The sequence below is a fragment of the Zingiber officinale genome, chromosome 5B, assembly GCF_018446385.1.
Source record: "Zingiber officinale cultivar Zhangliang chromosome 5B, Zo_v1.1, whole genome shotgun sequence".
NCBI lineage: Eukaryota > Viridiplantae > Streptophyta > Magnoliopsida > Zingiberales > Zingiberaceae > Zingiber > Zingiber officinale.
Window position 1 is genome coordinate 7,584,764 of NC_055995.1, and position 27,847 is coordinate 7,612,610.

The following is a 27,847-nucleotide window of genomic DNA, read 5'->3' on the forward strand; positions in this document are numbered from 1 at the left end:
CCTAAACCAATTTATCATCTAGAACATTTAGATAAGCAAGGATTCTCGGGTTTGTACCAATCAAGAAAGAATCTAAGCAATTTAGTGGATCCAAACTATGACCTCGATGAGAAGGTGAATCCAAGAAAGAATCACAATCAATTGCGACAAAATCACGATCATGATCCAACCGTAATCATATTATGGACTATCCCCTGATCTAGTAAAAAATGGACCGAAAAATCCGATCTCCATTTAGATGGGGCATTCGATTCAGTTCTAGGACAGGTGATAAAAGAATACGCGCTAAATTATATCATCTATGAGGTGTTTAAAATTTGAGGATCTTAACATATAGACATGGTGCAGCTGAAGGTCGCCTTCACCTTTAGGTATAGTTTAAGCCACCTTCGATAGTCTGAACTAAACTGGGGGAAGGAAGATGCAAAAAAACGATAACCTCTTAGAATCTGACTCGATTAGAAACTAAGAAGTGAACAAACTTTATAATTCATACACGATATATCCCAGTTAAGTAGGTAGTGGAGAGACAGAATAAGGACGACATGTTTCGACGATCACAACAAAGCTTTATCAAGCATCATATGAACTTAAAGCAGCAATGACAGCGCCTGTAGTTGCAAATGCCAAAGTAACATCCGGATATTCTTTCCAAGCTGTATTAATTCTGATATTTGAATAGAGCCAAGGTTTAATGGAAGCCGTGAAGGCGTCTGGGTTGGAAGATAGAATGGCTTCCCAGTCGACCTGAATGCCTGGAGGAATGCTTCCCGTGAACTCCATGTTGGCTGCAAGTAATAATCCTAGCAATACCACAAAACCAACAACAGCAGAACCCCTTGACAGTGGCATAAAGTTATACCTGCAAAATTTACCATTGTATTTATGTAAGGATATTGCCCAAATACAATTTTATTAAAAATGTTATCTTAGTACCAGTAATAAGTCATTCTGAGGATCCCATCTCTGACATTTTCCAGTGCACTAACGTCATTTGAGGAATAAACCTCACTGGAATAAGCATTGCAGAGGGTCTGCCATAAAAGATTCAGCGAGCATTTACAACCAAGCAAAATTGAAAAGTAGTTCCAGATTTTTTTTAGAAAAAAAAAAGAGTTTGAATAACAGGAACTACAGGCTACTGCCGCATCCAGTGTGCTGAAGAATATTAATAACAGAAAAAGCAACTCCCTGAATGCAGACCAAGTAAATTCCTAAATATGATTGGAATTGGACTGCAGAGCTGATTGTAGCACATTAAAATCAAACTCATAAGAAGGAATCCTAAATTTCAACATTGAAGGGGCAAAAAACATATTTCATAAGATCTCTGGAAAAGAACAAACAAACATGGTGTTCTCTAGGGAAAGCAAAGACACCTGAAAAAAAAACAGTGCCAGGTTTCAAAGCAGAAAACAAATTAGGAATGCTAGGTAAAACTAGGGAACATCGGGACAAAAGTTGGTAGTGCTGAAGCAGGAATACAAGTCAGTGGTGGTGAAACCAGAAGCGAGAAACTTTAAATAGTATGTACTGATAGAGTATCTACTGAATTATTTTCACTGGACCTTTCACCTAGTTGGAAGCTTGAAATAGTATGTGCTTATAGAATATCTACTAAATTATTCTACTTAGGGAACTTGGACCACCCTTAGTCACTAAGTTGATTGCACCTGCATTAGCTTAAGGTTGTGGGTTATTAAACCACGTGGGAATAACAGGATGCAATACAACTCCGGTTCATAGTGGGAATAACAGGACGTAATACACCTCAGGTTCATAGTGGGAAAAACAAGACACGCTACACATCTGGTTCATAGTGGAAATGTTTGATAACATTGCCTTGTGGGAAAATCCATATTTATTATAACACAACTAAACATGTTAAAACTCAGGAACATGAAAATTTTAAATCTAGAATTTATTTCCACAGGGACCATAAAGAAAGCCCTTTGGTTAATCATCATACCTCCCATGCTGCAGCCATTTCCTGGCTGTACTCAGCCCACCTAGGCGGTGTACAAGGTGTACGAATTGCAAAATCATAACCTATCTTATCCCTGCAGAAGAGGTAAATGAAGCCATATAAGAAAAAAAAAAGAGAGAGTCTAATTTACGAAAAAACAAGATTAGGAACTACATTTCTTGGAGAGTAATCCTTGTCCCTTCAAGGCGCTTCCTGAAAATGGAAAAGGCATAGCATTTAAATGATGTAGCTACTAGTACATCCTAATAAAGGACAAAAGATCATAATAGCTTCAGACGTCATTACCCCTCAAACACTGTGCTCTCGCAGGTAGTACCCACCCAAAAGCTTTCACCAATCACATTATACAGGTCAGAGCATGATCCTGCATGTTTTATCTGTAGGTGATATAGACACTAGATAGTGAAAATGAGCCGTGAAAGAGATAATAATTCACCAGTCATTACAATATAATGAAATCACCAAATACTTGATGGCAAAGGGCAAGAGAATTAAACAAGAATGAGAAGTGAGTTAATTCAAGAGATCAAAACTTAACAACATTTTTTTCATTGTTCTAATGCAGTTAACTCATACATTAGTCATAATGATCCTGCATGTTTTATCTGTAGGTGATATAGACACTAGATAGTGAAAATGAGCCATGAAAGAGATAATAATTCACCAGTCATTACAATATAATGAAATCACCAAATACTTGATGACAAAGGGCAAGAGAAGTAAACAAGAATGAGAAGCGAGTTAATTCAAGAGATGAAAACTTAACACAGCATTTTTTTCATTGTTCTAATGCAGTTAACTCATACATTAGTCATAATTGAAAATTGCACAAGTTTGAGATCCTAATAGTAGCAAAGGGTTACTGTGCCAACCTTTTGCAGCTTGTCAGGATCTGAGAGATCAATAAATCTATCCTCAGCATTATTCACATATTTTAGGTCACGAATAATAGACTTTGCTACATCAAAAGTCCTGTGAAGATGAACCTGTAAGTTGACAATGGAACTACTGACTTGAGTATCAGACATTCATTTATACCTTGAGTAATTGGGAAAATAGCGAACAACTTTGGCCTGCCCAAGAAGCATTGGCGTGTGAGAGCCAAATCCAGAAATAAATTCTTCACTGTTTTGAAAATCAGGGAAAGAAAAAAAAAATAGTCAATGCTATCTCTTCAGAACATATTCACTAAAAATATTATCACAGCCAAATGATATTGATAATAGCTTCACAATTGAGCTTACAAAATAAAGAACAAATTAGAAACCACTGCAACAGAATACCAAATACAAATTTGACAATTTATGGACGAAACATTTACGAGAAAAACTGCCAGCTGTCGGTAATCTCCATGACCTATACAATGAGGTATGTTAATAATATGCTATGGTGTCCTGCATCTATACAATGTATACAACTCATTTTGCCTGGAGATGGTTTAAGGAATTTCTCATTATATATGCCCACTATCCTTGGAACTCTTTACTAAAATGAAAGATTTGCATTGTGCAACACAGAAGTGTTAAATTGAAGAAAAACAATTTGAAAGATCATAATCAGAAGGAATAAGGCTCTTCTAATCTAAATTTATAACATACTGTATCATAATTACTCCCACAAAAAGAAACTATTCAATAAATTAAAAAAAATAGGATCAAGGAAAAAGAAGACAACCAATTACCTTAGCTTGTTTATCCAGACGACAGGATCACAAGGTTCAGAGATTTGCCTCCATTTGACCGCAATAGAGTACACATCATGCCAAGAAAGATGACGACCAGAAGCAGATCGTTCTTCATTTGAACTATGCAATGTTGAACTTTCTGATAAACCAGTAGTGCTACAGCACACACCACCTCTATTTTGACTCACCATACTGATTCTTTCCTTTTTTCTATTTCGTTTACCATTTTTATTTGCATGTCGAAGAAAGCGCCAATACTTGGCCACCTTCTGAGCAACCTCAATAGCAGCTAACCCAGCCATACGATACTGAAAAGATTGTAAAACATTTAACATGATTTATTCATTATCTTTCCTTGCTCGTTTGTCCTAATAAGCCAGGCAATCTTCTTTCTCATTATGGTTCTTCAAGACTTCATTGACCTATTCCTTATTAGTTTCTTCTTAAGAAGAGGAAATTGCATGACTAGTTACAAAGTGAGAAATAGTTTTTGCAACTCCACAATAGTCATGGGATGTGAAAACAAAAGTCAAGAGGATGAGAACATTGGAATTAAAACTAAAAAAAATGGCATATAACAAAGTCAACATGTAAAGATAGAAGCTCAAGTGTATCTTAATAACTTTGCAAATCCACTAATTTAAATATTGAATTAATACTTACATAAGTTAGTATGTTACGTAAGCATGCATTAGAATCAATCTAGTGTGTCGATATGAGACAATTAAAGCTCAAAAATATAACAAGATATATCATATTACTACATGCTTATAAATTATAGTCATGATTACTTAGTATAACTTCCTTTTTAGTATAACATGTGACTCTCGTATCAGCTCAATAAAATGACTTGATTCTTGTCTAAATGCAGAATAATGCGACTGTATGTGAGGATTCATGTGTGTATGAAGAGTAATATAAACTCATTCTTCCAAAGAATCTAATCCTCCAAATGGGTATTTGATTTAATACCCCTCACTTTAATAAATGTCTCATGGTCAAAGAGCAATGATATGTTTTTCCCCATCATACGAATCTAAGCATATCGTCAAGTAATGATGTTTATAAAGTAAAGTAATACAATAAACAAAACTGAAGATTTATTTTTCCGAATGATGATTTTAAGCTATAGATTAAAATATGATATTAAACTCGCACAAAAATAAAGAGATTCTAGATTATGATATCCTTTTTTAATAAATAGGATATAACAATATTTAAGAATTTTATGAAAAGAAACTAAATAAATGAAAAAAAAATATTTATACTCACTCATTGAGTGAAAGTAATTTTCAAAGAGATTGTGATTATACCAAGTTTATGCAAGTCTATCTAATGTTGAAGTTGTCAGTCTGACCTTGATCAAATGACAGAAATTGGACGAGTGCTTCCTAGTAGTTCTATTTATAATGAATTTGATAGGAACCCAATTGTCTAGTACCAAATCCAGGCTCACTATTTAATGAAGAGGGTTGGGCAGTGGAATGATTTTGTTTGTCCTCTGGATTAACTGTATGAAGCAGCCAAATCAATATAGGATTTAGTCTTCTCAACAGAAATCTTTGGCCTCCCAGCAGATGCTCTGTGATGAAAGAAATAGATCTCCTGGGTGTGCGGTTCTGATGGGGCAGCAACATTGGCATGCAGGGAAGGCCTCAATAAGTTTTATTCTCCTCTGAGAGTGATGCCAATCCAGCAACCTAGTGCAAACCAAGAGGGAGATCACGGGTATCTATAGTAGGCGATATGGATTTTGTGGTTGCTGAAAGAAGGCATGTTCAAGTCTCACTGTTGATTGTAGCTCAGGCTCTGAGGTCCACATAGGCAAGTCCATAATTTCTGGAGCAAACAAAGAAGCAAGAGGAAGCCTGTTTGCTGTAAGTTTCGCAGAAGGGAAAGATCTTCTGTGGAAGAAGTAGAGATAGAGATTCACTCCTTTCTAGGGATCTCTTCAATGCAGAGCTCACAAAGGGTGGCAGCAAGGAGATTGTGGAAGACTAGCAGAATGCCATTTGCCAATGTGCATAGAAAGCAAGATGATCTATGTGCTCTAGTGTTGGAAGGCAAAGCACATGTTTGAGAAACTAACTGGAGCAGGGTTGTTGCCTGTTTAAGGACTGAATATGCTAATTGTTAAACAGTAGGAGTCATGGAGAGGGAACCATATGGTGGGTGTTGGTCCAGAATAGGGGTTTACCTTACTCACAGACTCTAATGGCAGAATCAGTTATGTTAGGTGACCAAGAGTTGCTGGCTGTAGTTTGCTGGTAGTAGGCTCAGTTGGAAGACATGCAAGGCAGTGTGATATGTGAGGAGGTTATGGATGTGTATTGATAAGAAGATGATGGTGGAAGCAAAAGAAGAGGGACGATGGATGGAACTTACCAACAAATTACAAGAGAACGTTGACAAATATCACACCAAATTAGGAATTATGAAATTCAACTATAATTCCACTTGATGCAGCACCAAGAATAACAAATATCATAGATGGTGCTGAAGTTACACGGTCAAGGGGCAGCAAACATGACATTGCTAGATTGGTTCGCATCATGAGAAAATGGGACTGTAAATGCATATGATTTCTTTAGGGCACAGAGGCCTTTGGTACCGCATCAGTGGTATGGAGGCCTGGGATCATGCCCAAGCATCAATTTATTGTTTGGTTGCTTGCTCACGGGAACTCAAGGATGGCGGACAGATCACCGTATGAGTCATACAAAAAGCTGTGCTTTGTGCAGGCAACATGATTAGTCAAATGCACACATCTTCTTTGAGTGCCCCATCACCCGAGTCTTATGGAGCAAAGTGAAGCAATGGGTGGACTTCATAAATGAGATCCGTACATGTGAGGAGCTATTCCAGATTTTACAGCAACACTACAAAGGGCACAGCCGCATCATGAAAGCGCAACACTTAGATATTTCTTGTATGATTTATATTTTGTGGGAAACCCGTAATAGATGTCGATTTGAGGACCTTGTGCTGGATGTTGATCGGATGTTCCGCAAAATCCAGATACATGCCTATCGGTTTGTAAATCTCCAACGAAGTATGCACTTGGAATGTAAGCGCCTAGTTGCATGATTTTGATTGTACTCTTTTGAGATATTTTTATAAACATTTACCTTTCCCAAAAAAATAACAAATATGACATGGCATTACACAGGAAGTAGGGTGGTGATAAAGATTCGTCATTTGACTTTATCATTGCTAATACATTATGTGTGGAGGGCTAGAAATCGTAGTTTTTTTTGTGAGGGTCAGTTAGATGTTAAGAGGATATTCAGGAGCGTGCAAATACATATATACAAGTCTTTAGGTATCTATTCAGATATGATACTACATCAAGACATTAATAGACTCTAAAACCTCATTTTGTATATTTTGGATACATGATACACTTTTACTTATCCAAAAAAAAAAAAGAATAACAAATATCACATAGAGAGAAAAAAAGAGAGTCATGAATAGGAAAGCTATGACCTTAAAAGATCTCACCTCAAACACAATTGAAAATAAGCAAATTATTGTAGGAAAGCAATACTTCTATACCTAAAAAAATCAATCAAACTTGTAACACAGGTTTGTTGAAAACTTGTTTGTTTGTGGAAAATATTTGTTAGGTGAATTTTTCTGGAAAAAAAAAAAAAGAGATTATTTTCTGCATTTAGTTTCCTGTGTTTGATGTCGTCACAGGAAAATATGATTTCCTTCTCAAGGTTAGACAGATTGGGCACGCTGGTTCAATCAGGCCTACCCAGTTAGATTGGTCAACACATATGACCCACCCAGACCGGCCAGTTCATTCAAATTGGCTGGCACACATGGAACGATCAACCCATTCGAATAGCATGGATTGCCCAGATGAATGACCTACCCAAGTGTGGTTGAACATGATTTCCTATTGCACCAAACGTTGGAAAATCTGAGAAAAATATCTTTCTGGAAATATTTACCATGAAACAAATGGAGCCTAAATATCCTAACCTCTAAACAAGATCATTACCAAAACCAAAACTATCATTATGAACTTATTTTCGTAGAAGAATCTATCAAAAATTAAATTCCTAATAAACCATGGAATTCTTATAGAACACGCTAACAATGTAAGATCAATATAAAAGATAGCACCCTAACTTTTAGGTTCAGTAGATGGCTACAATTTTTAAACATACTCAAAGAAACACAGGAAGATTTGGAGCTTTTAACATTCTAAGGACTTCAACAAAAATCATGGTATGATTTTAAAAAAGTGGATGATGAAATTAAGCTTCTTGATAGATAAAATAAGATTAATCAATATATTTTAATTCCAGAAGCTTACAGCATCTACCATCCTGAAAGTAATAAAGAATTTCATTCAAATTAACATTTCAATCAATTTATTGTTAAGTGAGAGAACAATGTGGCAAAGTTTTAGAACTCGCACAAAAGAATCTACACAAATATTTTAAAGAAAAGAGTCAAAGAGAAACTGCAATATTTACTTTACATCTAGGTTTTACACAGCTCAACATGTCAAAAAATCAACATAGTTAACACCAAATGATAAGAACTTAGAGTATTATTATTGTAATACAGTATACACATACAAATTAATCAATGAAATGAGTGCATAACTAGGGTATAATTTTTTCCTGGGAAAAAATATCATGCAAAATGGCATTAAATTAAACAGAAAACTAAAAGCCAACTGCAAAACTGAACACCTTTCAAATAGGACTTATGTAGATGTGAAGGAATTTAAACTATTAAGTAATTTATCAATCACCTGCCGTCTATTCGACAAGAATGCTGCACAGTTATATTGCACTTTCTGGCCAAGAACATCTGCTGCTTGTAGAAGAACATGTTTATGTTTTGTCACAACGAAGTCTTGCTTCTTAAGCCGCCCTTTTTTCAAAGATTCTTTCAGCGGCGGTTGCCGGAATACTCTCTCGCATACATAATGTGGATGCTGCCTTTTACACCAGTACTCCTGTATAAAGGTCATAATAGCCAATTGAATTAATTACAACAACTACGTTTGCATTAAGCTGTGCATCAACACAGAACACTATACAGTAAAGGGAAACTTTCGTATGATTTATGTATTGCCTTGAAATTTCCTTTATTGGATAACAATTACTGAATTAATACAAGTGAATGTCACGGTGTTTAATTAATGTACTGCAAAAGCAAAAGAAACTTGAGCAGAATTGGTAATAAGCATTCACGCACTACGCAAAGTTTCATAGATAGCCCAGACATTAGCATCAACCAGTACACAAGACATTAGAAACCAGGACGTTGCTATGAAGTATGAATAATAAAGATAAACATTGAAAGATGGTAAGACTCACTGCTGTGAATTTAATAATACTAAGAAACAAGTCGAAAATAAGCTAAAACTCTAAACACTAATGAGTTCAAGCTCAACTCATTCAGAACTTCATGAAAAGTATGCAAAGCATTATCAAAAATCAAACTACAAGCATTGCGATGAGAGAGGTCAGTGAATTAAACTAAGATCATTATTAAAACGCACAAAAGGGACCATTTACTTCAACTCACTAAAATGTCGCTTCACCGTGATGAGATGCTCAGGATGTTGCAAGTTGCAAATATTTCTTTTGTCATCAAGGAAATAAAAGTCTATATTGGTTATTTTCCCCAGAACCAACTTATATATATATAAAATGATACCCAACGCTTGATGTACAAAGATTCAATGCCATTATTCTCAAACAACTAGGAGCTGAGGCTTCTGTTGACCATGTTGAGCAGTGATATGCAGTCATCAAAGCATTTTAGACAAAGGATGGCATTGTATATGCGATGTGTGGTTCCTTTAGGAGGTTTGGGTGCTTATGCAAGCTAATTGGGTACCTGTGTGGGCTAGGAAAAAAGGGGAAAAAAAAAAGGATTGAATTCATTTGATGATCAACATCTTTATGAGGACTTTTGGTGATGATTTTTCTATGTAAAAATAATAATTGTTGTGATGATGAACCACTAAATTAAGTTTCTAATGTAGTAGTAGCATGTAACTCGTAACTGCAAACATAAACAATTGTTTTCAACTGATAAATATTTTAGATATTAATAATATGCATGTTTGATCTATCCAACATTGTTATATTATGTGTTTTATATTGTATGATTGACATATATATTTTTTTATATATGAAGTTATGAATTAGATAAAATTTAATATATACTCTTTGCATATATGCTATCAATATAAATATTTTAAATATTTCTTTTTAGATATATGCATTATCGTGGATGATTGCCTGCTACCTCGAAATGCCTATTAAAACCTTGATGTTGAGTATCAAGAAACTCAACTGATCAAAAATAATTTCTCGCCAAATGACTCCACTTCTAGAATCTAAACAAGTCAAGATAAGTTTAATTCTAAAATCATCATATCCTGTTTATAGATAAAGTAAATCGATAGTAATTCTCTAATTAACATGTATAACTAAGTGAATACCATTAGAGTGATTTTATAAAAGAAAAAAGTTAAAATAGTGTGATTTACTCAGTCAAGTATTTCTCATTTCACTTCAATATACAAGTGGAAAGGATTGATCAGTTACATCTTTTGTGTATAGTTAAAATGGACTCCTTACAGCATACCAAGGATAAAGGTTATTTTCTATGAAATAATTAAAGAAAAGGGAGTTAATCAAGATGAAAATGAATGATAATTCAATAGTGTAGCAATAGAAATCTTTGAATAAGCAAGACTGATTTGAAGTAACTAAGTGAGAGCATACTACCTTGAAAAGTGGATCGATGTCACCATCAATGTCAAACCAACAAAATTCACTGTTGACCTTTGAAGCTGTGTACAGAGCGACTTCTTTCTACAGAATTGAGGGAAAACCAAAAGTGAAGAAAAATGCAAAACAGCAAACTAGCAACTTTCATGCCAAAATCGTACATTGCATATACAAGTTGAGGATTCTGTGGGTCAAATCAATCAGTTAAAGGATGATATCTTCTTTTCATTTGACATGGATTCTACAAAAAAATAATAGCACATAACCAAATCAATAGGTTTAGCACAGACAAGATTTTTTTCCTTTCTATTAGCGGATGTACTAGCTTTTGATACACTTGTACATACAGTGGCTTAGAGGTAACGCATGTGAATCCAAAAGGAAAGAATTTTATAGAAATGGAAGAAAATCCTTACAAAACATAATAAGTACTCAATCAGACCCAATTCTGATTTGAACGTGTGAAGGTTCAAGTTCTCAAGTTTGTCTAACTCTGAGGTTTTTTATCCAAGCAATTAGGTTCCTTGGTCCAGTAATTATCAAACTCATAAGTTCTCACCAATTCATAAAGGGTGAAAGATTGACGTGGAAATCACAAACCCAAATAAAATAAATGTTATTTGTGACCACCCACCCCACTTTGGATCAATAGAGGTATAGTCAGCAAGAATACTGAAAAGAAGAGAAACAGATTCTCTTCCTACTGTACCATGCTTTTGTTAACTGATATCTTTGGGAGGCCTAAAATCTGGAATCAAACCCTCAAAATGTAAGAGTTTTAGGTGTCATAAAGAGAAAAAAACAGGATCATCCCTTCTTAAGAAAGATCCTACAGCAATCAAAGAGTCGAACCACTTGCACCTGATTCTTCCATAATGGAAGGCATTTTACACTTTGTAATTTTGAAACTGATAAACCAACCAGCTTATAACCACAGATACTCCTTAGGCAAGCACAGGCACAGAATGCACTTGTGAAATATTTGGCATCGGTTTTTTATGACTAGCAACCGTACTGTGGCAAATCATATATTAGCACAGAATAGACACGGGAAACATGTTTCATAAGAAATCTATAACAAAAGTAAGATAATAGATATCTATTGAAAAATCAACAAACTTTGAAATTTGAACACCAAAAAGAAAGTTTTACTGAAACATAATGGAATATGGAATACGCTATGCAGAAAATTTCATTCAGTTGATTTAAAATTTTAGAAGTTAAGAAAAGAATCAATTGGGATATGAGGCTGCAGATTGTGTTGATATGCATCTAGTAAAGTTAAAATACTATGCACAAAGAATAGACGCTGCTAGCAGGGAAAACACCAATATTCATGACTTACCTGGTAAAAAGCTAGACATTGCAATACAAACTTATCCATGGAATCAAGTTCTAAATCCAAAACGGCATCATAGTCCTTCACCTGAAATGTTAAAATAATAGAAAAGTAAGACCAAGAACAATACAACTTGGTAAAATGTTAGTCGAGGATTTTGTGCAAGACCATATGATTTAGATGCTACAATGAACATGTGATCAGAGTACGTATCACAATTTTTACCACAAGACACACAGCCAGTGTCAACAAATTCTCTTACTATGAGAAAAGCCTCAAATAATTGAAGTTCTTAACTCTCAAAATTCCCAAAAAATATCTTAACAAAAGAAACTAGTTTGAAACCCAAAAATAGATAGTTGCTGAGGAATTTAGCATCATATTGAAATGCTCTATGAAATAAATTTATTAAGGCATCGGCAGAAAGATGCTTATTGTGGCATAAGCTAAATAAAAGAATCAGAACCACTTTCTTCGTTACACAGGTCAGAAACTATTATAATATTAAAGATCCGTCTAAAAGAAGAGAAGACAAAGCACCGCATCTCCATATTCTCCAATAGCATGATAGCATGAAGCACGAAGGTATAAACACTCTAAATTTGAGCTGTCAATGCTGAGTCCAACAGACAAATCTTTTATTGCCATCCTGTAACAATGTAAGCAAACAGCTGAGTAGCATTTAACAACGAACAGACTAACAGAGAATTTTGTGCAAGGAACCTATTTCAATCCCTATTTCTAGATGAAATGAAATCTTATCTTTAGCAATGTACATTCTATACTTCCAAATCTACAAGGCAAAGAATTTCCGATTCATATGCTAGATGCTCCAGTTATGCAAAAATAACAAATGTTGAAAAATGAATTCGAGCAACTCCTTTTATAAAAGCTTCTATTGAGACTCACTTCAACTTATGTTTCTAGCATCAAATATATTAAACTCATTATAATAAAGAGATTTAACTGATCTGTACAAGGCATTGGTTTAGGAGAGTTCTACAAAACAGTAGTTAGACCTGCTATGTTATACGACACTGAATGTTGACTATGACTTGAGCACATAAACAAAAGATGAAAGTTGTAAAGATAAGAATGTTAAGGTGAATGTGTGAACATACAAGGATGGACAAAATAAGAAATGAGAGCATTAGAGAGAAAGTTGGAGTTGCATCTATTGAAGGAAAACTCTAAAAGACACGTTTAAGATGGTACGGACATGCACATAGACGGCTAATAAATGTTTAAGTTAGGCAATGTGAAATAATGACAAATAAGCACATCAAACAAGGAAAAGCAAAAAAGGCTTGGTTAGCAATAATAAAATAAGACAAAATTTATTTAAATATAGATGATGATATAGTAGGGAATAGAGTCCAATAGCGTAGAAGGATCCATATAGTCGACCCCACCTAGTGGGATAAAACTTGATTGTTATTGCATACAAGGCATGGGTTGTCCAAAAGTAATAAAAACTGTGAAATAACTGAGAGCAAGTATATATGTTGCAATTATACTGTTTAATTCCTTAATGCTTATATGTACAAGATATTTGCAATTATAGTAATTTGACCACAATCTTTAGTTCAACAAAGAGAAAAGATAGTTTAATTTAATACACATTTATGTTTTACACAAAACGTTTTACTTATTAAATTATGCTATAGAAAGAATTGGAAATTATTATAGCGTCTGGATGCCTATAAATGCAATTTCCACATGTGAATATAGTTACTTGAAAGACTGAAAAGGAAGTCAATTACATATCTTCTATTTGCATAATCATATATTTCAGAAGGATGGATACTCAACTTAGTATACATTCTAGTCTTACAGTTGATGTTTTATTTAATAAAATTGTTCACATTTCAAGTTATAGTTTATTCAAAAAAAGGCAAGTTCTAAATCACTTTATGAAACAAAAAAATAACCCTTTAGCAAAACATTTTCATACTGTTTTAGCAAAATTTTATGAGTTGATTGATTTCAATTCATTAGGCCTATGCAACGAATGATCATTTTATTACACTCTTTGTTTCACAATCATGATTGCAAACTGACATGATGCTATGCAAATTAACATATACATTTACCTGATTACCCTAATGATAATGGCATACTTATCTAAAATAGTTCTTAGAAAATTATGCTGACCATGTTTTCCTACGGGGAAAACTACAGTCAAATGCTAAATGAATTGAACTAGAAAAGTTTTTTTGTATATGTCAAATGTGCAATTTCATTGCAGAATGGGTTTTCTTTTTCAGTTTCATTAAAATAATTTTTTTTTTGGCCAAAACTCCAGGGACAGGATGAAAATAAAATGTTGGTGAAGATTTTTTGCTTTCAAAGATATGATTTCTTTTACCACTTATATAAGACATTTATAACTTCCATCATTATTCAACAGCTTATCTCAAAGCCCCAACATCATGGCAGAAAACTGAGATATTGGCAAGAATTTTTATGGAATTCGCTTTTAGGATGTCTATGAAGCATCAAATTTAGAGGGGTTGTTAAACGATAGAAACTTTTGAATTATCCTACCACCATGACATGAAACAATCTTACATAAAACCCTGTTACCTATGTTGTCCTGTCCCATGATGAAGCAGACCACGGAGGTGATAAGCTTTGGCAAACCTGATGAACATCTCAAGAAAGCATGAACAGCATGTTAGAGAAAGAAGAAATATACTTATACTAGTGATCTAGAGGTCCATCATACTAAATCTAGCTTCTAGGTCAATACTCATATAGATAAATGATTTGCAATAGTACAATGTACCTTTCTTCAATAGCCAGAAGTTTTTCAATACAGTGCATGGACTTTTCTGTATTACCCAGATCCAGGTAAAACTGCATAGTACAAGACACTAATATTAAATAAATAAATAATATAACAACCACAAGCAATATTAAATGAACTGTTTATAAAGAAAAAATAGCCAATAATTTCCAAACAAACAGTGTATATCTGCCCTTTTTAACCAAACAGTAAAATATGTTTCATCCGACCTATTTGATTAAAATAAGAATTAATACAACTACTAATTGTACATATGAGACCCATCACTTCACGTCGTGCATAGAAATATGGGCAACACTTTAAAGTGGTAATGCTGCTTATGGTAGTGTTTGGTCATTATTTAGAATTTAAACCAGTGCTGTAATAAGAAATGCAGTGGAAAGGAAAGGAATATCAAGCAGCAAAATCATTCACACACAATTACATCATGAGCATCAGGGAGTTGGGAACAGGATGGCTAAATAATTGTAATTCCGACTGTGGTTTAAAGTTTCATTCCATGCCAACTAGTATGGGTGAAACATTTCGTTCTTGTTCTGTCCGCCAACATGCACATTGAATCATGGTTTAAAATCTCGACCCGTGCCGAGGTTTCATTCCTGGACCGGAACGATACGGTTTCGGTATCGTATCGCATTGTGCCGATATAGTTTTGGTATTTTTTAAATATATAATATATTAATTAAAAATAAAATATTTAACATAAATATATAAAATATAAAAACAATCATTAAAAAAAGAAATAAATATGAAAATAGATAAATAAATAAAGAAAATTTTTATTATATTTTTTTAGAATTAAAATAAATTAATTAGATAATTTTACTAGAGTTTAATAAAATCTCTTTATATTATCCCTATCATAATTAGGAGTTAGTTAAAGTAATTAACCTAAGTTTTAATTAAAAAACCACCCACCCACCCACTAGACGTGTTGCGCGAGAAAGTCGCACAACTACACAGTCGTAAGTTCGCGCGACTCTGGCACGGTCATGGGGGTCGCACGACTCCCTAGCGCGGTCGCGGGGATCGCGTGACTCCCTAGCGTGGTCGCGGGGTCACGCAACCCCTCTGTGGAGGACGCGGGGTCGTGTGACCCCTCCGAGGTGGACGCAGGTGTCGCGCGACCCCTCCACGGGGGTCGCGCAACCACTCCGTGGGGGTGGCTCGACCCCTCCACGGCTACCGTGGGGTCGTGCAATCCCTCCGCTGCGGACAAGGGGGTCTCGCGCCCCCTCCGCTACGGCCACGGAAGTCGCGCAACCCCTCCGCGTCGATCGAGCGACCCCTCTATGCTGCCGTTGAGCTAGTGTCGAGGTCGTGCTGATGTATGTCAACTGGCGGAACGAGATGTTTCGCCCGTTTCGACCGGTTCGGTACGATATTTTAATCCGTGCATTGAATAGCCTAGCACCGCCGTCTCCCCAAGTCTTCTGCGATTCTTCAGTGAACACTAAAGTTTCTCGCAAGCACCTTCAGTAGCATCTTCCATAGGCACCTTCAGCGATGTAAGTTTCCTTTGTGTAGCTAAACCATCTTGCAAGCACCATCATTGTCTCCTCCACATCGCAATCTCACTCCATCAGATCCTCCTCTGCATTGAACCCTCCACCTCTGCACTTAAATCATAACATGATAGGTAAGCTTCTTCATCTTCTACTCCTTTTCTTCCTCTTCCTTTAACACCGATATTCTTCCTCCTCTAGTTTCCTCTCTTCCTCCTTCGACACACCTCTAGCTCTGATACTGAGCACTGAAGGCACCGGCTCAAGTTGACTAAGGACCAAAATTTAACTCAGTTCAAAATTTCAGACCTTGATTCCAACCTCAGAATTCTAACAAAAACAACAAAATTAGATCCACCAATTCTCATCATGATTGGTTCCTTCTTTTTTCTGTAACCAAACAATCTTAGAAAAGTTTTGCTTGCATAAGTAATGTCACATCCCACTTAGACAAGAGAACTAGCCCATTAACCTATTAAAACAAGCTACTAGCTCAAAATAGTTAATCCCAGATTAATAGTAGCTTTCTCATTTAAGATTATGAACTTCTTTATTAATCCACAACATACAATATGGAACTAAACTTGCAAGATCCCCCACTTTAAGTCTTGACATATCCTCACTAAGACCCAAACTCCAACTTATATGCTAAGATCATCATGATCATTGGCATGTAAGGCCCAATGGTGGTTCCACCATCACGTAGCCAACCTTTTCAATCATCTCATCACACTTTGAATTAGATTTTCCCTGATTGTCACATCTCACTTATATAAGAGAATTGACTTGTGCCACTGCCAGATCCAAATGCTTAATCAAAGTTAATAGTAGCTCTCTCGTGTAAACTTATAAAGCTTCTCTATTAATCCACACCTCACAATAAGGAACTAAACTTTGGGTGTCTCAAGCAAAACATCTAAAAGGAGTTTCACAAATTAGCTTCAAAGCATCATTGTTTTGTTTTACAAGAAAGACTTTGTCATGTGAAGTGACTGATGTAGGTAGAAAACCAAATGTTTATGCAATGTACCTAGAAAGTATGATACACAAAAGAAAAAAGCAATAAATCTAACAAAACTATATACTACAACAACGAAAACAAGCCGTGCTAGTCCTGACTACTTGTGATTGGGACTGAAATGGTTTGCTCTTCTCGTTTTTGTGTATAGTTTTATTAGATTTTGTTTTGTTTAATATAACAAAACTATATGCATGGGGAAAAAATTGATGAGACAGAAAATACATACTAATATAATGGCATAACAAATTATTCAAGCAATTATAGCTCAAGTAATGCCTTTTCACAAGACAAACGTGATACAACATTTTGAAGTGAGTACAATTTCTTAAGGATAAGGGGAGTCTTGGCGCAACAGTAAAGTTATTTCTTTGTGACCTAAAGGTCACGGGTTCGGATCCGGGAAACAGCCTCTTGCAAAAAGCAAGTTAAGGCTGCGTACAATGGATCCTTCCCCAGGACCCCGCATGACGGGAGCTTCATGCACCGGGTGCCCCTTTTTTTACAATTTCTTAAGGACTACCCACATAATAACCATAAGGCCACATTACAACCATCAGCAGAAATTGTGATAACCCTATAGAGAAGAACAAACTTACAAGTAAAAATGTCCATAAAGAAAAATACAAGCATTCAGATTCCAGAATCAGTACAAATACTTATTAAAATTTAGCATCAGCTGAACCTAAAATTTTGAATAGATACCTGTGCAAGATGGGCCCATGCATCAACAAAATTTTGGTCAAGTTGCAGCGCTTTCAGGTGTGCCTCTTCAGCTTGATCATGCTCACCAATTGCGGCTAATGCCAGACCCTACAACCATAAAATTATCAAAAGAGATCATTTTATGTTATTGCCTGTTGCCCCCACTGTCTCTTATTTTCCAAGAACAGGATAAATAGATATTTAAGTGTTTCAACAGTTAATAATGAGAAATTAATGATTAAAAGTGATGTTTTCAAACAATAGGAACACATTGCTAGAAGAAGGTGATACTAATTAAGTAATTATAGATGAATAGAGCTTTGAATAATAGGAAATATTGAATACTGAAGCTCAAATTCAACTTAGAGTCTTCAACTACATTAAAATAGAAACATGACATTATATTATTCATCCAGAATCTAGGTTAAGGATTTCAGATTGCCAAAAAAACAATTTGAAGAACAATTGCAAAAGAGTACTTATTTATCTGGTCCATGCAGAAAATTACTATAGTTCTGCAAATATGATCTTTCTAATTTAAGAGCATGAATTACTGCATCAAAATGGTGGTTATGGAAGGAAGAAACACAGATTTAGAAGCTTGAGATCGTTTAAAGGAGATCGACATCAACAATAATCCTACAAACGTTAACAGTATTTTCCAGATTCAGCAAGCAAGTTTCACAGGCCAGTTTCAGCACATTCTTCCTACAATTTCTACACTAATAAATTACAATACAATTCCTACAACAGAAATTTTACAAAGAAACTAAACAACAATAGAAAAGACATGTGTGAAGAGAGATGAACTAATAGAGCATTAAGATAATAGAATAAAAGGTAGAGCAAAGTCTACAACAAAAGTAAGCAACCATTGCATTGGTATCGCATTACACAAAAAATTTGACATGGATGTTACTAGGAGCAATCAAGAACCGGATTAAGACCCGAGGCAACTTGGCAGGTCAGTTGAAATTTTGCATCATAAGGCCAAGCAATTTTGGTCATCTAGGCTGAGATTTATGATGCATGATGAGATTTTTGGGCCTAATTGGAATGAGATGGTTCCAGTGTCAACTACTTGCTTGTTTTGGTACAAGATTGTGTTGGTCAGCAGTCTCAGCACCAACAAGAAAGAAATGAAGAGGGAAAACAAAGTGGAGGGAAACTTACCACTATCTTGTGGTGCTGAAAAAGAATCAATTAGTTTCTCTCCATCAGGGGTGCTGATGTTTCAAGAAGAAGTGAAGAAGAAGATAGCAAAATTTTGTTGATGATTTCCTCATAATCATCTGTTTTCAAGTTGTCTTTCTATCGGTATCAATTAGAATCAGTTCCAAATTACCCATTTTGGTCAACAAGGATTAATATTTAAAACCATGATCAAGGTTTAGTTTCAGTTCATGAATGGAACTAGCTGGTGTACCATTCTATTCCGGCAGGTGTCTATCACTCCCAGGAGGAGCAGGATGGATAAGGGGAGGGAAGGAGAGTAGGAAGAAGAAAAGTAGGAGTAAGGCTTTGGGTCACTGAAGGAGCTCACAATTCAAAAGTGGGTCACACAAGACGCTCGTCATGGATGGAGCTCATGGCTCAGGCAACTTTGATAGCACAGGCAAAGCTCATGATGAAGACAGAAGATGCTCGCAACAAAGAGGAGTTCCTCACAAAAGACTCACAATGAAGGTGGAAGGCTTGTAACCAAGGCAAAAGGCTCAAGCAACTTACAAGGAAGACGGGATGGAATGGCAGAGTTCACAACCAAGGTGGAAGCCTCAGAAAAGCTCGTGACCAAGGTGAAAGTCACAAGAAGATCTCATGATGGAGGTAAAAGGCTTAGTTGGAGCTAGCAACCCATGAAAAAGGCTCAGGTAGAGCTCATGACAAAGTTGAAAGACTCAAGTGGAACTTGTGCTCAAGGAAAAAGGCTAAGGTAGATATCACAATCAAGATAGAGTTTGCAACCAAGGAGAAAGGCTCACGACGAAGGCGGAACTATGGAAGGAATTGTCCACTCGCATGTGGGTTTCAAAGCTTCTTGCTTGCCGGTTGATGGACGAAATGAAAATTTTCACTTGAATCAACAGAGACGTGGTTCAAGATTTGAACCTATGCCATGGCCTGGATTGCATCAGTACCAGCAAGTCAAGTTTCGTTGAGCACTATGAAAATTAATTAAATTACTTTATTACTACATCAACTAGGTAGTTTATGGTATCCTTTACTCCTTACACCTTCCACTCTAATTTTGGTACCCATGCTAGAAATAAATGCCAAAAAAAAGGTCATCAGCAAGTAAGCTGAAGAAAAAAAAAACATAAAACTCAAATGACATAAAATCTTGGATTTGATTTTTTTTAAAAAAATAAACAATTTATGGACAAGGTAATTAAATAGCCTGTAGGAACTTAACCTACCAGATATGTGTAAGCAGATTTGTTTTTCTTATCACGATTTATGCTTCGGGTAAGATCATCAACAGCAGCATTAAAATCCTTGAATTTGAAATTAACAATTCCTGCAATCAGCGCAAGTAACATATGAACTAAAAGCATAAGTTATGCTGTAAAAGTAATAGCATAAAACTAGTAAGATTTTATTTAGAACATCATGGAAAAAAAATTGATAGCAGACTAAGGTCTATGTGGCCAACTTCAAATAGTTGGGCTGTGATACAGGGAATGGACATGCGCTTGTTAGATGAATATTTACTGTTAGGTAATCATCTGAAGTTCAACTTAAGGGACCTCTACAATCAGGTCACTACACTAAGGAGGTCAACCACTAGTAAGGGCAAACTAAAGAACAACCTGGGTAAAAAGATAGCCATGATTTATATATTGATTCATGTCATAGCACAGATAACCCAATTTTCCATAAATTAAACTGGCAGACAAGCTTGCTCAGTCCATCTATATCCAAATATCTCAATTCTTCTAGGTGAGAGACACCTTATCTAAAGACAATGACAAAGAATTTTCTAATCTTACCAAATATAAAAATACACCAAAGTGGTCCAATTGCCTCAGTTCACAGTTACTACTAATTTGTCTCAATTTTTTAATTCTGAAGTAATTTATTTGAATTTTTTCCGTGTAACAGTTAAAAATCATAAACCAAAAATCCTTTATTCGGGACCGATTAAATATACCTTAGAATAATGGAGAAAAAGATCAGAAAGTTTCTTCTTGTCGCAACTTCTGAAAATGCTTTAGTAGAAAGAAAAAAAAAAAAACTAACCTCTTTCATGTAAAATATCGGGTGAATTCAGCTCAAATTCCAATCCTTTGGTCAAGTCCTCTATGGCCTAAAAGGTGCAGTGGTACAAGATTGTTAGTGGAGAGTGCACTTTCACTTCATAGCAAATATCTTTTCAACTAAGAAAACGCTTATGTAATTTAGCTTCCTTCCAATAATATTCCAAGTTCCACATTTTTGGCACCAGATGAAAAGAGAGATCACCCAAGAATCTTTGGAAATGCAAACAAAAAGTGCACTTCACAATTTTATTCCAACTGACTCGGGATAACAAAATCCAAATGGAAAAAGGTGTTCGAGTTTACTTTAAAAAGAAAATATTCCTGTAGACCTCTAGCATGTATTAAATGAATGCCCCTTTCAGGAAGGTATAATAATAAACAAATTAGACTAATGATTAAATAAAACAAATATGCGTATAGGAACCAGAGAAGAAGCTTGCTAAATCAGAATATCCAAAAAATAAAACCTCATTATATTTATACAAACATTGCATGTGATAGACATTAAAAATCTGGTCCTGATTTGCAACAACCACCTAAGAGTTAGCAAGATTGAAAAGACTTGCCTCCATGAAGTCACCCAACGCAGCACGTGCCTGTCCCCGGCGCTTCCAAGCCTCCCCGGCTGATGGATTAATTTGTATAGCCTATTGAAGCATAATAATACAAGCTCAGAAGAAAATTCTGATTCATTTACTAGCAAATTATCCAAATTATCTACCTTGCTGAAGTCAGCAATAGCAGCATTGAGTTCCCTTTGGAATGCAAAAGCTGTTCCTCTTCCTATTAAAGCCTCTGGATAAGTAGGAGTTTCTCTCAGGATCTGAGTTGCAAGTATCATAATGTCAAGCCAATTCACTTAATACTGATATATAGAATCACACGTGTCAGGAGCATCTATCACCTGGTCAAAAATGGATACAGCCTGGCCATAGTTTCCTTCATTTACCTAAAAAATCAAGGTAAAAGGTGTCAAGCTTTTGTGCACAATATGGGCACAAGTGACCAAAAAAATTGGATGATCAACCCAATCAATCCTTGCTTGTTCATATTTACATAATTAGTTTGTGTTCTAACTGCAATAACTGCAGAAAACATGCAGTAGGAGAGATCAATTATTCAGCGACTGAACAAGGTAAATCAGCTAAAATACATAAATTCACTCCAAAGATCTGGTGCTTATCTGACAAAGTTTGCATAGAAGTATAAGAATGATTTTTGGCATTTTGGCATTCATGAAAAGTACAGCCTAGCTAAGATCAAATTTCTTTTGGAATTACTACTACATTTAGTGCAAACATTAAATCAAAACTTAAGCTTGGCATGCTCTCTTTTCTAAGTCTCCCTGCTAATCCATCCATGCACATCAAGAGATCAGAGAATTACCATTACTTGTCAAAAAGTTATAATCACAGAAAGGAAACTTTAACAGTAAAGGATAGGATTCAGGTGGTCATCAACTAACCAGAACATGAACAGTCAACGCATAGCAACTTACTTTCTTATGGAACATCAGAAATTAACCTAATCAAACCAAATGCCTTTTAGATTATGTTACTCTTGCAATAGTTGATCATTCCATGAGCTTTCCATCCAGCAGTTCTACCTAAGTTACTCAAAAATTGTATCTATCACGACATAAACAAGAAGTTTTGCAAGAGGGTAAAAAGTTGCGGTAGCTAACTAAAAGCAGATTATTGCAGAATAGTTGCCAAATCTGTCCACTATTTGGCAAGGTAGACAGGCAAAATGAAGCACTATTTCTTGAAAACTATAAATTATTGAAGATTTTTCCTACTTACCACTGCAAAAGATATTGAAAAGATAAATAAGGGTGAATTAATGAGATACCAGACTATATTTGATGCAGCATGATAACTGTCAACTTATTCGCCATTTTAGCATTAGAAAAGTTACTCTTTATAGATATTCTCTAAGCATGAGTGGTGACAACCAGAAATTGCATCTACCTAAATATTCATCTTCCTTTGTCAATACCAAAATGAAGTGCCTCACCAATCCAGAAGTCAGTTTGCAGACACAATGCCTTCGTAAGTAGCAGGTTTTAATTTATAACGTTACAAAGGCATGTTTACCTTAAGATTTGATAAAAGATCTACAACTGTTTCTATCTGGAGCATATTTCTAATTTGCCAATGGACAAACGGACTTAAACATTAGCCTTACCTGTGCTACTAAGCAGGAGATGTTTTGTTGCTCTCCCTACAATACACAAATATGGGCTTCCAGTACTTTAAAATGTTCATATGCAAGTCAAATATACTTGGAACATAAAGAAGCTCATGGACTTTTGGTTTAAGTTTATTATAGATCAGTCAGTGGCCCAAGACTTCATCAATTCATCTATTGATTTCATTTAATGAAACAAACAAACTAGATTTTATGCGGTTGGATAATATTTTTTTGCTTTAAATCTCATATACAGCCTGTTTGCATAAGCTCAATCCCAAGTGAGGGATTTCTAAACTTCACAGTTTGATAGTAACCTTGTAAAACAGTAATCAACAAACAGTGTTTCTGCAATGACAAGATAAATTATCACTTAATACGTCATAAATCTGCAGTAATATGAGTATGAGAAACTCATCATGAGTTGATAGCTCAAAATTAGCTTGTCTCCTTGAACAATAACATAAAGTGTCAATAAAAGATGGCATTTAAACCAAAACATACCTGTGCTATGCCCCTTGATAAACGAAAATCCAAGCTGATAGACTTGGTCTTTGGAAGACCAGTAACAAAAACCTTCCGGCCCATTTTGGCAGTTTCATTGTAAAAACTTAACATTCCTATGCTATCATCAAGTTTAAGCTCAACACCAGATGTATCTGACTTATGCCCATTAACTAACTTCTTGTCTGTAACTGTACTAGTCGAAGAATTAACATGTTCAGCTTCAGTTGTTGTGGTTTTTTGTAAAAGGGAGTCTCTGACATAATCTTCAGAGATGACAATTTTTGTAACACTAGTAGAATCACCATCTTCGGAGATAATTGCCTTGGTTTCAGCAATTGACATATCAGTGCTTAAGGAATCCACAGCATGATCTTCAGAAACTACAACCTTTGTTTCACATGATATTGTATCGATTACATGGTCTTCAGAGTTAAAAGATTGGTATTCCTTAGCACTTCCTAACAACTCTTCCAGCTCAACCAGCTGTTTCAAATCTGTTGAATCAGAAATTGCATTTTGGTAGCCTTGCTCCCACACATGCAAAGCTTCTTCTTTCCTTCCCAAGGCAGACATTGCATTACCTAACCATAGTAAAACAAAATATAAGAAGTACAAATCTTGTAAAACATAAAATGAACTTTCTAGGAGCTTAATTCATACAGAAGAAACACAGATGAGAAAAAAACTTGGAAATGCTCTTATCACATTAGTACTGGAGAAGCATAAATCTCTACATGATAATCCAACATAAAGGAAACTAATTCATTTTCACATGAACTTAGCATAACTCAAAATGTGAGATAACTTAGGGCCCGTTCCAGTTAAATTTGTATTGGATAAAATTTGCTTTATAATTTATAATATCAAGAAAAGGTTTTGTATATCAATACATTTATAAATGTTACATATTTGTGAATTAAACATTTCGTTCTTTTATTTTTAAATGTTCTTTTAGTAGCAAGCATAACTTAATGTGAATCAACCACATATATTTATATTGGATTTATGTAGATTTGTGTATCTTTACTATATATATTGTAAATATTTGTTGATATCAGCATTGCCTAAACTGGTTGAGCCAAGTTCGGAAAATGACTCCCTCCTTTCAAAGGGAAATTTCATTTTATTAACTTAAACTGTCCTTTTAAATATGACAAAACCTTTTCCTTGACCAATGATTTTCTGTTAACCAAACACTAGAAACGCATAAATCATTTTCCCAAAGATATAGTTCAATGAAACAAACAGAGGGTATTTAGAGGCAGAAAAAACTACCCTATTTGGGTTTTAAGATCTAATTGAAGGCTAAAACTAAACATTATCTGTCAACATGTAAGATTAAACTTGCATTAAATAAGTAGGATTAAGAGCATAAGATAATTTTCTACAAAACCATTAGAACTTCAAGGCTAAAATATTCACAATGGAATAATAGGAATGACCAACTGAATACTAGCTCAATAGTCTAAATTCTCCCAATATGAAAACAGCACAGTATGATTAGTAAAGGTCTCAATATGTATGAGTATGCACTGGTAAAGGTGCCCCTACCTTCAAAACCAGGAGCACCTTGTACAAAACCTTCCCATGCCCACCTTATGTGCCCAAGACCATGACAATGAAAGTTGAAGAACAACTCCAGACAAATTCAAGATTCACAAGATCAGTCCAGCATCCAAATTAAGGTCAAACAATCGTAAGGGAGGAATGTCGAGTTAACTATGCATGGAAAGGTGCTTGTTCCCACAATAGAATCGTGAACAAGCTCTAACCATTTCAGCTCAATTACTCCCCTAAGCTCATCTCAGTTGAGCCATAGAACAATGGTATATTTCTTCTATAGAGAAAGGAAGGACTGAACCTTTATAACTGAAATTCTAGCACGGGATACAAGCAAGAAGATTTTAGATCCTGGAAGACTTCCTATCAAATTATGTTATCAATTTATAGGCTACATAGGTTGAAGTTAAGGAGTGTGTTGACTCTTTACAACATTTTGGTACATTTTGATAATTAAGGAACATGATTTCTCTCTTTTAAATTCCACTGCATGCTTAAGAGGTTTTGTGATAAGAGCAGAACAGCTGGATAGTTTGTGATACATGCAATTTACATGTAGTAGTACAATCACTTTGGTTTGTGATTATTTGGAGGAGGTAAGACACGCTTATTTTGTATAGTTAGGCAATGCATTCACGCAATTTCACTTGTTTTTCCTCATTTACCATAAACAGCACACGTAAAATTTTGAAATGCACAAATTCTTATACGGAGATTCAGTTCAAATGGCAACACTGACATACAAATAAATAATGCTCTGGTCCTGTGCAAAAGCCCGGTAAAATTTCAGTCATCAGGCGACATTCACCAATACTAAAATTACAGAAAAAATCAATAATGTAAGCCACAAACGGTATAGAAAAAAGCGTAAAGGAAACAAGGAGCCAACCAGCCCAATTTTAAACAAACGAGATGCCAATCCTAAGAGTCCCAAACAATATCACCGCCCATTATCCACCAACCTTTAAGAATGTAAGCTTGAAGAGCGTTCGGACTCAGCTGCAGCGCCTTATCGCAGTCCTTGATCACATGTTTGTGCAGCTCCAACCGACTGTAACAGAAGGCACGATTGCTGCGTACCCAAACGAAAAAAAAAAAAAAATCAGATGACATACAGCCAAATAGAACGAAGAAAATATCACAATGACCATGAAAAAATCGAGTCGAAATCGGCACCATATATCTTGCACGGACGAGGATTTGTCGATGATTGAATTAAGAACGCGGATGGCCTTAGACCAATTCCGCCCGCTGCAGAGCTTCGCGAGCTCGAGCCTTTCGTTGACCGCGGGCGCCATCGTCTCTTATCACAGGACGCAAGCACGAAGCCCTAATCGGCCAACTCCATGGCTGCGCCGACGGGAGAGAACGGAACCAGATCGATCGGACTCGGAGACGGCAGAGTGAAGAAGAGACGACGGGCTGCACAGAGATTTGGGGCTTTTGACCCACACCACCCTTCTCTGTCTTCCCCCTGTTAATACTCTATCGCCTCGACGACGTGGCAGTCGGTAACGAACCCGTAAGCACCATTTCCAGCCTGCTATCGCATGCTCGTGACTCATGTCGTGGCTAAGTCTCCTTGTGACGTGAGGAGAGGTCTCGTGATCATTTATTCCTTTATTCATGTGGAAGCAGAGAATACAATGATCATTTTCTATGAATTAATTTTCTCCAAAATTACTTACCACCGTCTAAACTAAACTGACAGACACAGTGCTGAAGCAAGGAATCAAGGACAAAGCTCCTAATTAACCTTTCTCGACAGCTTGTCTACGATGATATCAGTGAGCTTGCTCGCAGGGTAGGGTAACAGTGGGGAGCGCACTCACCCGCGCACTACGCAACGTGTTGTGGCAGTGCATGGCCAGGCCTTGCTACTGCTTGGATTGCATGGTGTGGTAGCCCTCGGCTTATGATTCACACCGACTCGTCGTGAATTTATGCCTCTGCATAAGTTTGTACTGCTGTATTGTTTTTGCTAGCTGCCATTCTTCTAGTCTAGAATATTTATACTGGTCCTGTTTAAAAGAGGAGTCGACGATGAGGAGAACAATGTTGACGAGAGTGGATTGAGCTTCTCGACCTAAAGATAAATATTGCAGGGTGACACGGTACATGATGATGGGGTCAAACAACGGACGTGGTCAGAAGTTAAGTCCTCGGTGCGGTCAGAAGTCAAACTCACGAGACAGTCAAAAGTCAAGCTTACGTGGTGGTCAAAAGTCTAACCTACATAGTGGTCAGGAGTCCGGCCTACGTGGAGGTCAAAAGTTCAGCCTATATGGCGTTCAAAGGGCCAGATCACAGGATGGCCTTGGTCGGGCCCAGTTCAGGGCACATGGACCAACGCGTAAAGGTCGGAATATGCAAACCAAGGATTACATAACAGGATTTATAGACTTGCAATTCAGGGCACATGGGCCAACGCGTACAGGTCGGAATATGCAAACCAAGGATTACATAACAGGATTTATAGACTTGCAGTTCAGGGCACATGGACCAACGCG

At 36.0% G+C, this 27,847-nt stretch overlaps 1 protein-coding gene across 3 annotated transcripts; it reads right to left on the reverse strand.

The window, feature by feature from the left end:
• Positions 1 to 422: 422 nt before the first annotated feature.
• Positions 423 to 26,821, reverse strand: LOC121984056 (suppressor of RPS4-RLD 1-like). 3 transcript variants are annotated; one of them, XM_042536819.1, is made up of 23 exons: positions 26,514 to 26,821; positions 26,300 to 26,409; positions 23,775 to 24,358; positions 21,985 to 22,029; positions 21,802 to 21,903; positions 21,647 to 21,727; positions 21,061 to 21,127; positions 20,238 to 20,338; positions 17,821 to 17,928; positions 14,572 to 14,642; positions 14,370 to 14,426; positions 12,324 to 12,432; positions 11,790 to 11,870; positions 10,442 to 10,528; positions 8,446 to 8,652; positions 3,669 to 3,979; positions 3,026 to 3,112; positions 2,860 to 2,959; positions 2,273 to 2,364; positions 2,141 to 2,179; positions 1,970 to 2,060; positions 937 to 1,034; positions 423 to 862 (listed from the first exon to the last, which is right to left on the reverse strand). In XM_042536819.1, the coding sequence occupies exons 1-23, from the start codon at positions 26,633 to 26,635 to the stop codon at positions 574 to 576; spliced, it is 3,039 nt and encodes a 1,012-aa protein (XP_042392753.1). In that variant the 5' UTR covers positions 26,636 to 26,821; the 3' UTR covers positions 423 to 573. The 3 variants fall into 3 exon arrangements, 2 of the variants coding, with proteins under 2 accessions (XP_042392753.1, XP_042392754.1); XR_006112765.1 differs by lacking the exons at positions 423 to 862; positions 937 to 1,034 and having other exon boundaries at positions 2,273 to 2,351; XM_042536820.1 differs by lacking the exons at positions 423 to 862; positions 937 to 1,034; positions 1,970 to 2,060; positions 2,141 to 2,179; positions 2,273 to 2,364 and adding an exon at positions 2,554 to 2,592.
• Positions 26,822 to 27,847: the final 1,026 nt, after the last annotated feature.